A 13770-nucleotide genomic window follows, 5' to 3' on the forward strand; every position below is an offset into this window, starting at 1 on the left:
CTTATGTAATCTGCGAGTAAAGTTTAAACTACCCAAAAACTGCCCCTTTCAAAACGCTTTCTATTTGTTAATAACCCCTCAACTTTCACCTTTGCTGAAGAAGGTTCTCGGTCAACCTTCCCTCCTTGTGCCTCTACAGACAGTTCTTCCAGTTCCTTTAGGATATCATCTTCACTAAAGAAAGAAGTTAAAATCATGTAAGTATTTGTTTATTTGTAACTGAATACAATAATGAAAGAGACAAAATTATTTACTCAAATTCTTGTTTCTTCTTTTCTTTTTTCTTTTTGCCTTTAGATTTTTGTGGTTCCTGCTCCTTGGCAGCACCTGCTCCCTCTATTTCAGCAGCAAGAGCATCAAGGTCAATATCCTCTTTGGCACTAAACAGAAAGATAGAAGAGTTTTATTAAAGCTCAAATTAAAAAGGAAGTCACCTAAAGGAGTTTGAGTCACCAAGATGAGTGTGTGTAACAATTTCCACAGGCATTTCAGAATGAAATGTAAATTTTATATATTTTTCATCTTACAGTAGATTTAAAATAAGACATTTAGACTCCCATCCATCTTAAAATTAATGATATGGGAACAGCTTTTGTAGTGCAGTTCCACAAGCCAATTAAAATTTCCCTAAATGTACATATCAGGCTGTGCTGCAATGCAAAGTCACTGCATCCCAACCAATATCACTGTGCACTGCCAAAATGTGAAGATTGAGTTTAGCAATCCCAAACCATAGTAACTTCAATTCTCTTCTCCCCTCCTGAGGAGATATAAACACACACCCAGAATATCAGAGAGGAAAAAAAAAAATCTGTATCACACATGTTCGTTTATGCAAGAACAACCGTAGTTTTTTTAAAGAAACGGAAACTCTGTTAAAAAAAAAAAGTATAACAACCAAATTCCAAAACTAATTGTTACAAGAAAAAGGAGCAGGTTGACCCAAAGGTGGATAGGAGAACAGGCTTCTTTATTGCGATACTTGTTCCCCTTTACCCAATTGTCAAGTAAGCACTGGATTAGTTACATTACATTCTTTTTATTTAAAGTTAGTACGTAAATGCCTACACTTGCTACAACACCCCAAAAACCCTTATGAAGTAACAGAAACTCCCATACCATGATTATACCCACCCCTATTGACTGATTACAGCATTACACATATTATACACACATCTTTACCTTGAAAATACATTTCTTTGCAGTAATTTGTTGCTACAAATTCCCTTAATCTACAGTTCTCGGGGAGGGAGGAAGGGAGCATGACTCAGGGCTTGCTTATGTAGCTGGGAAAGGAAGGGAGGAGGAGATGCCTTTTGGGTAAAGAAGTGTTATCCTTTAGATCCCCACATTTCTTATGCAGCTGCAACACTTATCAATTCTTAACAAGGAGAAGGGAGGGGAAATTAAGCGAAGGAATAGTGCGTGCCTGTGCCTACTCTGATACCATGCCAGCACACCAGCGGTTTTTCATGTCTCTACTTAACCCTTACATATCCCAACAATAATTTCTAACAAATTCAAAAGAACGCCTACCCAAAGGTATAGACACTAGTTACCATGAAGGAAAAATAAAAAACAAAATTGTTTGTAGAATGCAAATACTATTGGTAAAGTTTCTCCTTTAGCATTTAAATCACCAAAGCATAACAGTGGTTCTCAAACTTATTTGATCGTGCCCCCATTCTGCGTCCCCCAGTTCTGAATGCAGCGTCACTACCAGCCAAGTAGTAAGGGTGACAATACCATACCATGTCACCCTTACTTCTCCGCTTCTGCCAGTGGTGGCACTCCCTTCAGACTCAGAGCTGCGCATCCAGCCAGCAGCCGCTGCTGCTCTTCAGCCACCCAGCAAGTTTTGTTTTGTTTTTTTAACCCCCTAAAGCTTTTCATGCCCTCCGGAATACATTCCGTGACCCCTTGGTGGGAGGCTCCTCCCAGTTTGAGAATCTCTGACATAACATGGATTTCCTTCAAGATATGTACAGTAACTCCTCACTTAAAGTCGTCCCGGTTAACGTCGTTACCTTGCTGATCAATAAGAGAACATGCTCGTTTAAAGTTGTGCAATGCTCCGTCGTCATTTGGCAGCCACCTGCTTTGTCCACTGCTTGCAGGAAGAGCAGCCCGTTGTAGCTAGCTGGTGGGGGCTTGGAACCAGGGTGGACCAGCAGCCCCCCTATCAGCTCCCCACTCCCCTAGGTTCCCTGTGCTGCAGCCACCCAGCAGGCTATCAATTACTGGCAGTTCAGCTGTCCCTCCCCCCACTGCCATGTGCTGCTCCTGCCCTCTGCCTTGTAGCTGCTCCCAGAGACTCCCGCTTGCTGTGCAGGGGAGGGAAAAGGGGGGAGTGGCCGCACTAATGTCAGGGTGTCCCCTCCCCCCACTCCTGCATCCCACTTACTCCTCCATATAGAGCAGGCAGGGGACACAGACAGAGACAGACAGAGCGAGCTTGGGGCAGCAAGTGCTGTCTCAACTTCCAGATCCACTTAAAAAGACAATGCACTTAAGAGTGAGTCAGCTTACTTAATGGGGCAGCGTGCATCTTTCTCTCCCCCCCCCCCCCCCACACAAAGTGTGTGTCTGTCTGCTATGCTGTCTCCCCTCCCTCCTGTTCGTGCTGCCTTGATGAGAGGCTACATTAACAACGTGTTAACCCTTGAGGGCTCAGACAAGTGCTAGTTCATCATCATTTAGCAGCAAGGCATTCCCTGGGAAATATCCCTCCCTCTTCCACCCTCTAACTTCACCACCTCAACCAAGCTTCACAATCATCATAGCTGTGAACAGTATTAAATTGCTTGTTTAAAACGTATACTGTGTGTATATCTATATAAGAGAGTTTTTTGTCTGGTGAAAAAAAAATTTCCCTGGAACCTAACACACACACACCGCCCCACATTTACATTAATTCTTATGGGGAAATTGGATTCGCTTAACATCATTTCACTTAAACTCGCATTTTTCAGGAACGTCAACGTCAAGCAAGGAGTTACTGTACACAGGTTCATCCTTAATCACAGAAGTCACAGAAAGAAAAGGCCCTTTAAATCATATAGCCCATCTCTCGGCCAGTGCCAAGCAGTTCCCTATACCATATTCCATAGTGTTTTGCTCAGTCTAATTTTGGGAGTCCCAAGCACAGAGGTTTCCAACACTTTCTTTAGAATTATTCACACTCTAACAAATCATACTGTCATGAATTTTTTCTTGATGCGTATCTTAAATTTCCTCCTAATTCAATCCCTAATTACCTCTTGTGCCACTCTAAATAATTCCTCTTCATTCTGGGTACCCTTCTGTAACCATAAAATTTCGTTTTTAGCCTTTCAACTCCATCCCTCCAGCCGCAATAATTCTTTTTGTTCATTTCTTTTATTGACAAATTTGAGGGAGACCTTTCTAAAAAGGTATCATGTCCAGAAATGAATGTTCTATGTGCAGTTACTCCAGCACCTCAGAGAGGGGAAATACTTTTACCTTAATTTCCTGCTCCATGACATGAAGCATTTGGATACTCAACTCAAAACTCTCTTAGCTTACCATTTTCTTTTTTTGGCAATGTATTACTTTGCAAGTTCATGTCTAATTTGCTACTCATGCCTCTTCTAGCAGTCAGAAACTTTATCTGAAGAGGCAGGATTTGCCATCAGTACCACAGACATCTCCCTCACATATCAGTTCCAAATGCAACCATCTCACCATTACATTCTGAAATGTCTCCCTGCTATTTGATGGATTCATGAATACTGCTGAAATCTGATCCAAAGTGTCTGACTCCCTATATCTAAAGAAATATCACAAAAGGAAATGCACTTCCTTGAAATCCAGATTTTCCAAGACAGCAGCAAATGCGTGAATTAACAATTGCCAAGTATTAATATTGCTAAATTCAATCATAAAAAAAAAAATCAAATCCCAAGAGTCAGGACCCATCAAATTATGAGATTTTAAAAATACAGTCTGAGTCCTTTGTGTTTGCCATTGGGTGTTTTAGCCAAGTTTTCAGGCTTTTCTATGAAATCATGAGGACAAGAATTTTTTTTAGAAAAGTAGATCAGATTCTCACAAAACTGCTTGACTCCAGGAACTGGGGCTTTCAGAAAAACACCAAAAGTTGTCACACTTGTAATAAAGCAGAGCTGGCAACATTTAACTTTTGAAAATTCAAAATCTTGCTACTCTTGTCTTTTCTTAATAATGACTGCCTGCTTTACGTAGAGGGTTATTTGTTGTTGTTTTTTTGTAATTGGTGAAACCAGGTAGCATTCTGGAATGGGATGGAGGCAGTTTTCACTTCTGCTTTTCCATTTCTGTGATGATGGACATAAAGGAGGACAAGGAAGGGCCCCCATATTTTAAGATTTTATCATCATCAGTAAAGATTAGACTACAATATTGCTAAAAATAAGCACCAGCAAATACTGCTAAACAAGCAAGACCCCCAGGAATGTGCGTGTGTAAGGTAAACGATTTGGTGGAGAAGAGATGTTTTTAGTGTTCTGAAGAGTTAACATATATAACTAACTTCAAAAGTCGTAAGCTTCTTTTAGAGGAGTAAATTACTGTAAAATTTTACAGATTCTTTTTAAGATTTTTGAACGATGACTTGTTCTTTATCTCTTTCTCTCTACTCAAAGTTTGCTAACACATTAAGACAATGGAAAAAAAAAACCTAACTATAAGGAAAATCTAAGTAGTTATTCATAACACAGTAGAAACAGTAGGGCCAGTGTTTAACAGTATTTCAGAGAACCTCAAAACAAGGCCTTGTCTAAAGTAGGGAATTATAACCAGAAAGTTCCCTAGTGTTACCAATAGTTCAGATGCACAGGGGGAAGTTTTTTTGTTTTATTTTTTTTTTAAATAAAAGCTAGTTATGACACCGCATTTATTCACAAAGATTTGCACTTTTTTTTTCTTTAGTTTGGTTTGATGCTAGAATTTTGTCCCTTCTCACACCGCGTAGGTAATGACATAACATGAGCCCTACAGGACATAGCAGTGTACATAAACACATTGGGACAGAGTTCTCTAAGCCACACGTGTTCAGTGTTCGGTCACAGCAATGAGAATGATCTGCAGTGGTAAATGATACACGGCTGGGAGTTGCCACTGTGGGGTGGAGCATGAACCTGGCCAAAGTGCCCCACAATTTGCTCATGAATGCTACACGGATTGCTGGAGATTTGTCTACAGTAGTCTATTTAGTGTAACTGATGCAATGGTAGAACCAGTTGGAATATTTTCTTACAGTTCTCTAATGTAGATAAACCCTATACACAAGAACATGAAATCCCTAAACTGAGACCTTATGACACATTCAGCATTTCACTTTAAATGGTTGTGATGGGATCCCCCGGATGCAACCTAGACTGTGGGACCACTGAGCTCTCTCCCGCACTAACCTGGGCTCCCTCTCACACTGTGATGCTGTGTCAAGCTGCAAACTATTGGCAGGTACTGCGCTTACACACACACATCCACAGGCAGGGACACACCCAACAAGTTACATGAATGATTTCCCAGGTACTCATGGGCCATGAATAGGGAGGTTCCAATCAATTCCCCCAGGTCCCCAGTGTTGCACCCCAGAACTGTACCATATTACACTGGTCAGAAGCCAGGCCAGTGTAAGTTCATTACCCAGTCTGCCCCTCCCTCAGTGTGGAAAGGACATACACTAGCCTTTGTAAACTGAGCTGAGATTTCCCAAACACTTCAAAAACATACTGTTTTAGGTAAAATATAAAACAGGTTTATTAACTACATAAAGATAGATTTTAAGTGATTATAAGCAGCAAGTGCAGAGATCAAAGTTAGTTACTTAAGAAATAATAATAAATTTGCAGTCTGAGTTCTACACACAAAACAGAATTTGAATCAAGCAGTGTCTCACCCTCACAGATGGTATAGTTCCTCAATACACAGGCTAGGACTCTTTTCCAGCCTGGGACCTCCTTCCCCTGTTCAAAGTCTTTGTCTTCCAGATGTTTCTCCAGGTGTTAAGTTGGGGAGGAGGAGGGAGAAGGACAAGAGAGGTCAAGTGATGATGTCACTTCCCCTCTTTTATATTTTCTTTCAGCTTGATGGAAAGATCTTTTGCTGCGACATGGGGATCAGGCAAGTGGCGCTGGAATGGAGGGGTCCAAGGCCCTCCCACTTTTTGCTGGCCATAAGGGCAAGTAATGAGGGGCAGGGCCTCAGGGAGAATGGGTGGTGTGAGGGCGGGGCCACAGTTCAGGTGCCTGTGGGACATCCTCCCCACCACACACACACACTTTTGGGGAGCTTCTGCCGCTCCTGGATCAGGCAGTCCTCACTGGTCAAGCAGTCTCCATTGTATACATGCTCTCATCCAGAAGTTTCTGGGATGGCCATTATGAGAGTGATTTCCTTGTAATGGGCCATCAGCACACCTGGATGGTCCTTTGCTGGACCTCACCTCCCGGCCGACGACAGACCCCGCGGATCAGCGCCTTCCCCCTCCTCCGTCCGCCTCCTGCCCACGGCAATCAGCTGGCTTGCAGTGTTCAGAAGGGAGGGGAGGGCGGAGCGAGGACGCAGCATGCGAAGTAAAGGGGGTGGAGGTGGGGGGGGCGACGTGGCGGGTCAAGGGTGGGGGCTTGGGGGAAGGGGTGGAGTGGATGGGCCGAGGGTTGAGCCCCCTGCCCCCAGAAAAGTCAGTGCCTCTGCTTGCAAGAACAACAAGAAGAGCAGCCGGACAATCCATCCTCTTCCACTCTCTGATTCCACCACCTCTACCAAGCTTCATACTCAGCAGCGATGACTGTAGTATTAAATTGTTTCTTTAAAATTGTTTAAAACTTATCCCTGTATTAAATTGAATGTTTAAAATGTATATAATGCCTAGGAAAAAAAAAATTTCCTGGAACCTAAACCCCCCATTTACATTAATTCTTATGGGGAAATTGGATTTGCTTAACATCGTTTCACTTAAAGTCGCATTTTTCAGGAACATAACTACAACGTTAAGTGAGGAGTTACTGTATTAACTGGATTCAGGCAAATGTTCTTTGGGGATATTTTTTGCCAGGGAAAAACTCAGGCATATAAAGAAAAAAAAACAAAACACCTCAGTTACACAAACCAAACTATGAAGCAGTTACTATTACTCGACAATCAGCTTGCAAAGATTTAATGTTATATCTCAGTTAGAAAGTCATTTTTGTTAGTAGTTAGTGCATTCTGAAATAAAAATAGCAAATTGTTAGTCCAGTTAGTTTCAAAAAGCTAAGTGATATAATTCTCAAAGGCTTCCCACTCAAAACTCCCACTTAGTATAATGTATTAAAATAGAAACTGCAACACAGAATGTTCCAAAATTATGTATGTTGTTATAGCCATTTACTGAAGTGTAATGTGTTTATTAATTTCCCCAAAACCTTGCATATATGAATCAAAGCATTACTCACCATTCTGGGAAGTATTTCAAGTTGAAAGTAAGTAAGTAAAGATACAGCACCTATCTCTGCTCAATCAGCTATACAAGAGCTATCCAATAGCTCTTCTACTTATAAGATTCCAAGTAGTTGCAAGCTATTGAGTCAGAAAAGTGGAAAATCCCTAGTGATATGCATGTGACCTGAGGAAACCTATCCCAGCGGCTTGTCTTGTTAGGGAGAGCAGGAGATAAATTGGTTTAAAAATTAAGTATTGGTATGAACTCAGTTCCACAAACAACAACCAAAAAAAAAAAAAGCATACTTTATGAGCAAATTCCTTTTCTGATGCAACATCTTGCAACAACTGGAATCTTGAAGTTCCATGTTAAAGTCATTAAGAAACCACAGTTCAGATTCAAGAAATCCATAAATGTTCAAGCATATTATCTCAGTTTTAATGGGATTTCATATAATATTTTGGCTGCACACACGACAGCACTGCAGCAGTTTTATGCTTTGTTGATGCTTGGAAGGTTGTATCTTTGTAAAAAGCTAGAAAGTTTGGGGGAGGGAGGTTGTTTTGTTTTTTAAATAGAAGTCTAGGATTCTGCAGAGGCTGATAGCTATAGAGCTCCACCGGGAAAAGAAAAGTTTGTCTTTTTTTTTTTTTAAAACAGTACACTTAAAATTCAAAAGTGACAAGGTAAAAAGCATAACGTGTTTTCCTAGCCGAAAATGTTGTGAAATAATTTCATGCTCATTTCTCTCTTTTTTTTTTAAACCAATTGAAATCAAATATTTTTGGATGTTATTCTACATTTTCTAATGTTTTGATTTTAATTGCAACACAGAATACAAAGTGTACAGTGCTCATATGGGGGGGAGGGGGGGAAAGGATAGCTCAGTGGTTTGAGCATTGGCCTGCTAAACCCAGGGTTGTGAGTTCAATCCTTGAGGGGGCCACTTAGGGATCTGGGGCAAAAATCAGTACTTCGTCCTGCTAGTGAAGGCAGGGGGCTGCATTCAATGACCTTTCAAGGTCCCTTTTAGTTCTAGGAGATATATATATAATTGGAGATATACCTATTATATATAAAAAATATTTGCATTGTAAAAATGATAAACAAAAGAAATAGTGACAGGTTTCAGAGTAGCGGCCATGTTAGTCTGTATCCGCAAAAAGAACAGGAGTACTTGTGGCACCTTAGAGACTAACCAATTTATTTCAGCATAAGCTTTCGTGGGCTACAGGTCACTTCTTCAGATGCATAGAACTTCTGTCTGTGTGTTCCATTCTATGCATCCGAAGAAGTGAGCTGTAGCCCACGAAAGCTTATGCTGAAATAAATTGGTTAGTCTCTAAGGTGCCACAAGTACTCCTGTTCTTTTTAAAAAGAAATAGTATTTTTCAATTCACCTCATACACTACCGTAAATCAATCTCTTTATAGTGAAAGTGCAACTAACAAATGTAGATTTTTTTTTTAGTGTAACTGCACTCAAAAACCAAACAATGTAAAACTTTAGAGCCTACAAGTCCACTCAGTCCTACTGCTTGTTCAACCAATCGCTAGGACAAACAAGTTTGTTTACTTTTTCAGGAGATAATACTGCCCGCTTCTTGTTTACAATGTCACCTGAAAGCGAGAACAGGCGTTCACATGGCACTGTTGTAGCGAGCATTGCCAGATATTTATGTGCCAGATGCGTTAAAAGATTAATAAGTCCCTTCATGGTTCAACCAACATTCCAGAGGACGTGTCCATGCTGTTGAGGGGTTCTGCTCAATAACAATCCAAAGCTGTGCGGACTGACGCATGTTTGCTTTCATCCTCTGAGTCAGATGCCACCAGCACAAGGTTGATTTTCTTTTTTGGTAGTTTGGGTTCTGTAGTTTCCACACCAGAGTGTTTCTCTTCTAAGACATCTGAAAGCATGCTCCACACCTCATCTCTCTCAGATTTTGGAAGGCATTTCAGATTCTTAAACCTTGGGTCAGGTGCTGTAGCTATCTTTAGAAATCTCACATTGGTACCTTCTTCGCATTTTGTCAAATCTGCAGTGAAACTGTTCTTAAAATAAACATGTGCTGAGTCATCATCCGAGAATGCTATAACATGAAATTATGGCAGAATGCAGGTAAAACAGAGCAGGGGACACATAATTCCCCCCCCAAGGAGTTCAGTCACAAATTTAATTAATGTATTATTTTTTTAACAAGCGTCATCAGCATGGAAGCATGAAAGGGCATATGAATGTTTAGCATATCTGGCACGTAAAAACCTTTCAATGCCAGCTACAACAGTGCCATGTGAACACCTGTTCTCACTTTCAGGTGACACTGTAAATAAGAAGTGGGCAGCATTATATCCTGAAAAAATAAACAAATATTTGTACTAAAAATATGAAGTGAGCACAGTACACTGTGTTCTATGTTGTAACTAAAATAAATATATTTGAAAATGTAGAAAATATCCAAAAATATTTAAATAAATGGCATTTTATTATTAACAGTGCAATTAATTATGTCGTCTAGACCTGAAGACTGAAGCTCAGATTATGCAACAGATTTGTTCTCTTGGTCAGCAAGTATTAAATTAAATAGAGAAAAGAAAAAGCTATTCAGCCATGCATGAACTGAGCAACTGGAGCAGTGGAGTTTATAAGTAGTGTATGGAAGAGGGGCCAAGTTCTCCTCAGTTACTCAGTTCAGCTCCATTAAAGTTAATTAATGGAATTAATGGCATAACATACTTTTTCAAATCCCGCATCCCAAGACAGGGATACAATTCCAATTTCTACATCGATAAGCAGAGTCAACAGGAAACATTATCCATCACCCAGTGAAACTAAAGCAAAGACTTACAAGGTAACAAAGACAAGCATAGGTTCAAGATGACAAGTGTTTTCTGCATCAACCAGTCATTCACCGAGAGTCTGGGAAATACAAACATGACCATTGAAGTGTGCCTTCTGCTTTAAAGGTGCTATAGGTAACAAGCTATACATTTGACTACAGACAAATGAACAGTTCTTGCGCAAAGGACTTTCTAGTTTAAAAAGATAAAAATGACTCACTGTGTAAAATGACAGCAACTTTAAAAAGCCTTCCAGTTTTTAGAACTGGAAGAGTACAATAAACCAACAGAACAAAAAAGTTGCATCGCTACAACATTCACTGCTCATGTTCCTAAAAGGAAGTGTTTATGAGATTCATTTTGCTGAAGCAACTCTCATATGTCATAATTTCAGTTTCACCAGCACAGCTCCAAGTGAATTAAAGGGACACCAGCAACTTAGGTCACCTCTATTTTTTTGGACATGCCATTTTACCTTTAATATCCCAATTACTACAAATGAATGTTTTCCAGAAACACTCAGAAAGAGGAAAAACAATGTACTTCATGTATTTGACTTCATTTTGAATCTAGTCACCTTCACCATTTTCCTGTATAGTAAGTATCCCTCATTTGTTTTGGGGGGTCTTTACACCCAGAACACGGGAAGAGAAAAGCATTTAAAAATAGTAAGCTAATTGCAAGACTATTGAAATTGACAAGAGTGCATGTATTACCTGAGACTACTTTAAGCTCTTTAAAACAGATAAGATTTCAAGTTGATGGCATCTCCTCAAGGAACTAACCATAGAATAACTAATTTACTGATACATAGCATATGAACGCTTTTGTCCATACGAAGTTTGAAATTAATCAAACTTTTTAGAGAGTGTGCTGATTGCACATCAGTTTCTTGTTTCATGCCATCTTTAAGTGGGGTTTTAAAGGGAAAATGCCTGTGTTGTGACTAAATGAGACTTGCTAGCTCTGGAATGCCATTCAAGACATTCAGATGCTGTCCTTGGTCCAGGTCTCTTTCTACTCAAATAGACAAGGGCTAGAAACACTAAGGAAACATTACTTTGTTTCCAGAGTAAGAAGCATAAGAAAGCTATTTTCAACACTAATGCAACCCCTTCCTGAAACATTAAATGTAATCTGAAAAAATATGGCTGTTACATTCTGTGTGTGGATATATAAATATCGCCTAGGTGGTCTTTTCCTTCTTATTTCTCATATTGGAAATCCAGGCCTTTTTCATTCAGTTTATCCTGGAAAACCATGGTTGACAGGAGGAACTAGGAAATTATGATATCTAACAAGGAAGTAAAACCTGATTGAGAAAGGATGAAAATTTTGTTCAAGTTCTTTACAAAGGTATTTCATTTGTGCTCAGACTCATTTGACAAGCATTTAACAGCTGGAAGAACAGGTCCAGCTACAGCACCAACACTTCTATCCCTTCAATTTAAGGATCAGAGAGCTCCTAATGTTCTGTAGATCATATAAGCAAAAGCTGATGAAAAATGAGTAAAATAAGAACTTGTATTCGAGCACTGTGGGGTTTTTTTCATCTTTTTAAAAGCGGGAAGTCTTTCTGTGACACATCCTACAACAAAGATGCACAAGCCTTCCCTCCCTCTGCCCCCGCCCCCCATTCTTTCACATTTAAAAGAATGATAGTGCAAAAGTTCTAGCCAGGCAAAGTTAAAAATGAAACCACTGACAGAAAAACTAGATACCAAGCAACAACAATTCAAACTCTCCTTTAAACAGTTACAATGGACAGAGGATAGAGCTGCCAAAGCATCTGACTGCATGTTAGGAATGTCAACTGTAACAAGTCTTCATTTGTTACAAGCAGGATGAATAAAAACCAGTGTGGTTTTTTTAATGGAGTTTATTTAAAATTATACTTAAATTATACTTATATTATTATATTTAAAATATTTAAATAATAAATATGCTGCATCCATGAGTCCCTAACAAAAACTCTAAGTTAAAGGCAGCTTTTCTATATAAAGAATCAGGGGAGAACATCTAACTTTTGAGGTTAAGCTTTAGAAATGTAGCATAATAGGTGACGTGCTATATTAAGAGCTTGTTCTGTTTAATAAAAACACATTTTATATGCTAGTTTGTATGTTTAATTAAATTCCAGTTACCATTTCAATGCAGCTGGGCACAAATCATGACCAAAAAGGTTAATTATTTAGTAAATAAGCAACATAGTCACCATTTCCTTAAAGTGTGCAATTATTTAATAAGAATCTGAAAATATTAAGTGGTGTAATTACTTAAAATGTATAGAGTTATAGCGTACTCACCTAGGTAGCAAAAATACGTACCTAATCTAAGAACATAAGAATGGCCATACTGGGTCAGACCAAAAGGTCCATCAAGCCCAGTGTCCTGTCCTCTGACAGTGGCCAATGGCAGGTGCCCCAAAGGGAATGGACAGACAGGTTATCACCAAGTGTCACCCAATGTCCCTCTGCCATGTACACTGGCCAAACCGGACAGTCTCTACGTAAAAGAATAAATGGACACAAATCTGAAGTCAAGAATTATAACATTCAAAAACCAGTCGGAGAACACTTCAATCTCCCTGGTCACTCGATTACAGACCTAAAAGTCGCAATACTCTAACAAAAAAACTTCAAAAACAGACTAAAATGAGAGACTGCTGAATTGGAATTAATTTGCATAATGGACACCATTAAATTAGGCTTGAATAAAGACTGGGAGTGGATGGGTCATTGCACAAAGTAAAACTATTTCTCCATGTTTAATTCCCCCCGCCCTCCCTGCCACTGTTCTTCACACCTTCTTGTCAACTGCTGCAAATGGACCATTTTGATTACCACTACAAAAAGTTTCTCTCTCTCCTACTGGTAATAGCTAACCTTAACTGATCACTCTCGTTAGAGTGTGTATGGTAACACTCACTGTTTCATGTTCTGTGTGTATATATATATATCTTCCTACTGTATTTTCCATTGCATGCATCCGACAAAGTGGGCTGTAGCCCACGAAAGGTTATGCTCAAATAAATTTGTTAGTCTCTAAGGTGCCATAAGTACTCCTGTTCTTTTAGTTAGGATTATGATTTTCCAATGTGCATTACTTTGCATTTATCAACATTAAATTTCATCTGCCATTTTGTTGCCCAGTCACACAGTTTTGTGAGATCCTTTCGTGGCTCTTTGCAGTCTCCTTGGGACTTAACTATCTTGAGTAGTTTTGTATCATCTGCAAATTTTGCCACCTCACTGTTTACCCCTTTCTCCAGATCATTTATGAATATGTTGAATAGGACTGGGCCCAGTACAGATCCTTGGGAGACACCACTATTTATTCTGAAAACTGACCATTTATTCCTACCCTTTGTTTTCTATCTTTTAACCAGTTACTAATCCATGAGAGAACCTTCCCTCTTATCCCATGACAGCTTATTTTACTTAAGAGCCTTTGGTGAGGGACTTTGTCAAAGGCTTTCTGAAAATCTAAGTACACTATAGCCAC

General features: G+C 39.5%; 1 protein-coding gene across 1 annotated transcript in view; it reads right to left on the minus strand.

Moving 5' to 3' along the window:
• EIF5B (eukaryotic translation initiation factor 5B) overlaps positions 1–13770 on the minus strand; it is a 65712-nt gene that overhangs the window by 45954 nt on the left and 5988 nt on the right. The window contains exons 2-3 of the mRNA XM_039547990.1: positions 255–380; positions 90–174 (exon numbers count right to left, since the gene is read on the minus strand). Of these exons, the coding sequence (XP_039403924.1) occupies positions 90–174; positions 255–380 (211 nt within the window). The remainder of the gene's footprint in view (positions 1–89; positions 175–254; positions 381–13770) is intronic.

This window comes from Mauremys reevesii, linkage group 1, assembly GCF_016161935.1.
Source record: "Mauremys reevesii isolate NIE-2019 linkage group 1, ASM1616193v1, whole genome shotgun sequence".
NCBI lineage: Eukaryota > Metazoa > Chordata > Testudines > Geoemydidae > Mauremys > Mauremys reevesii.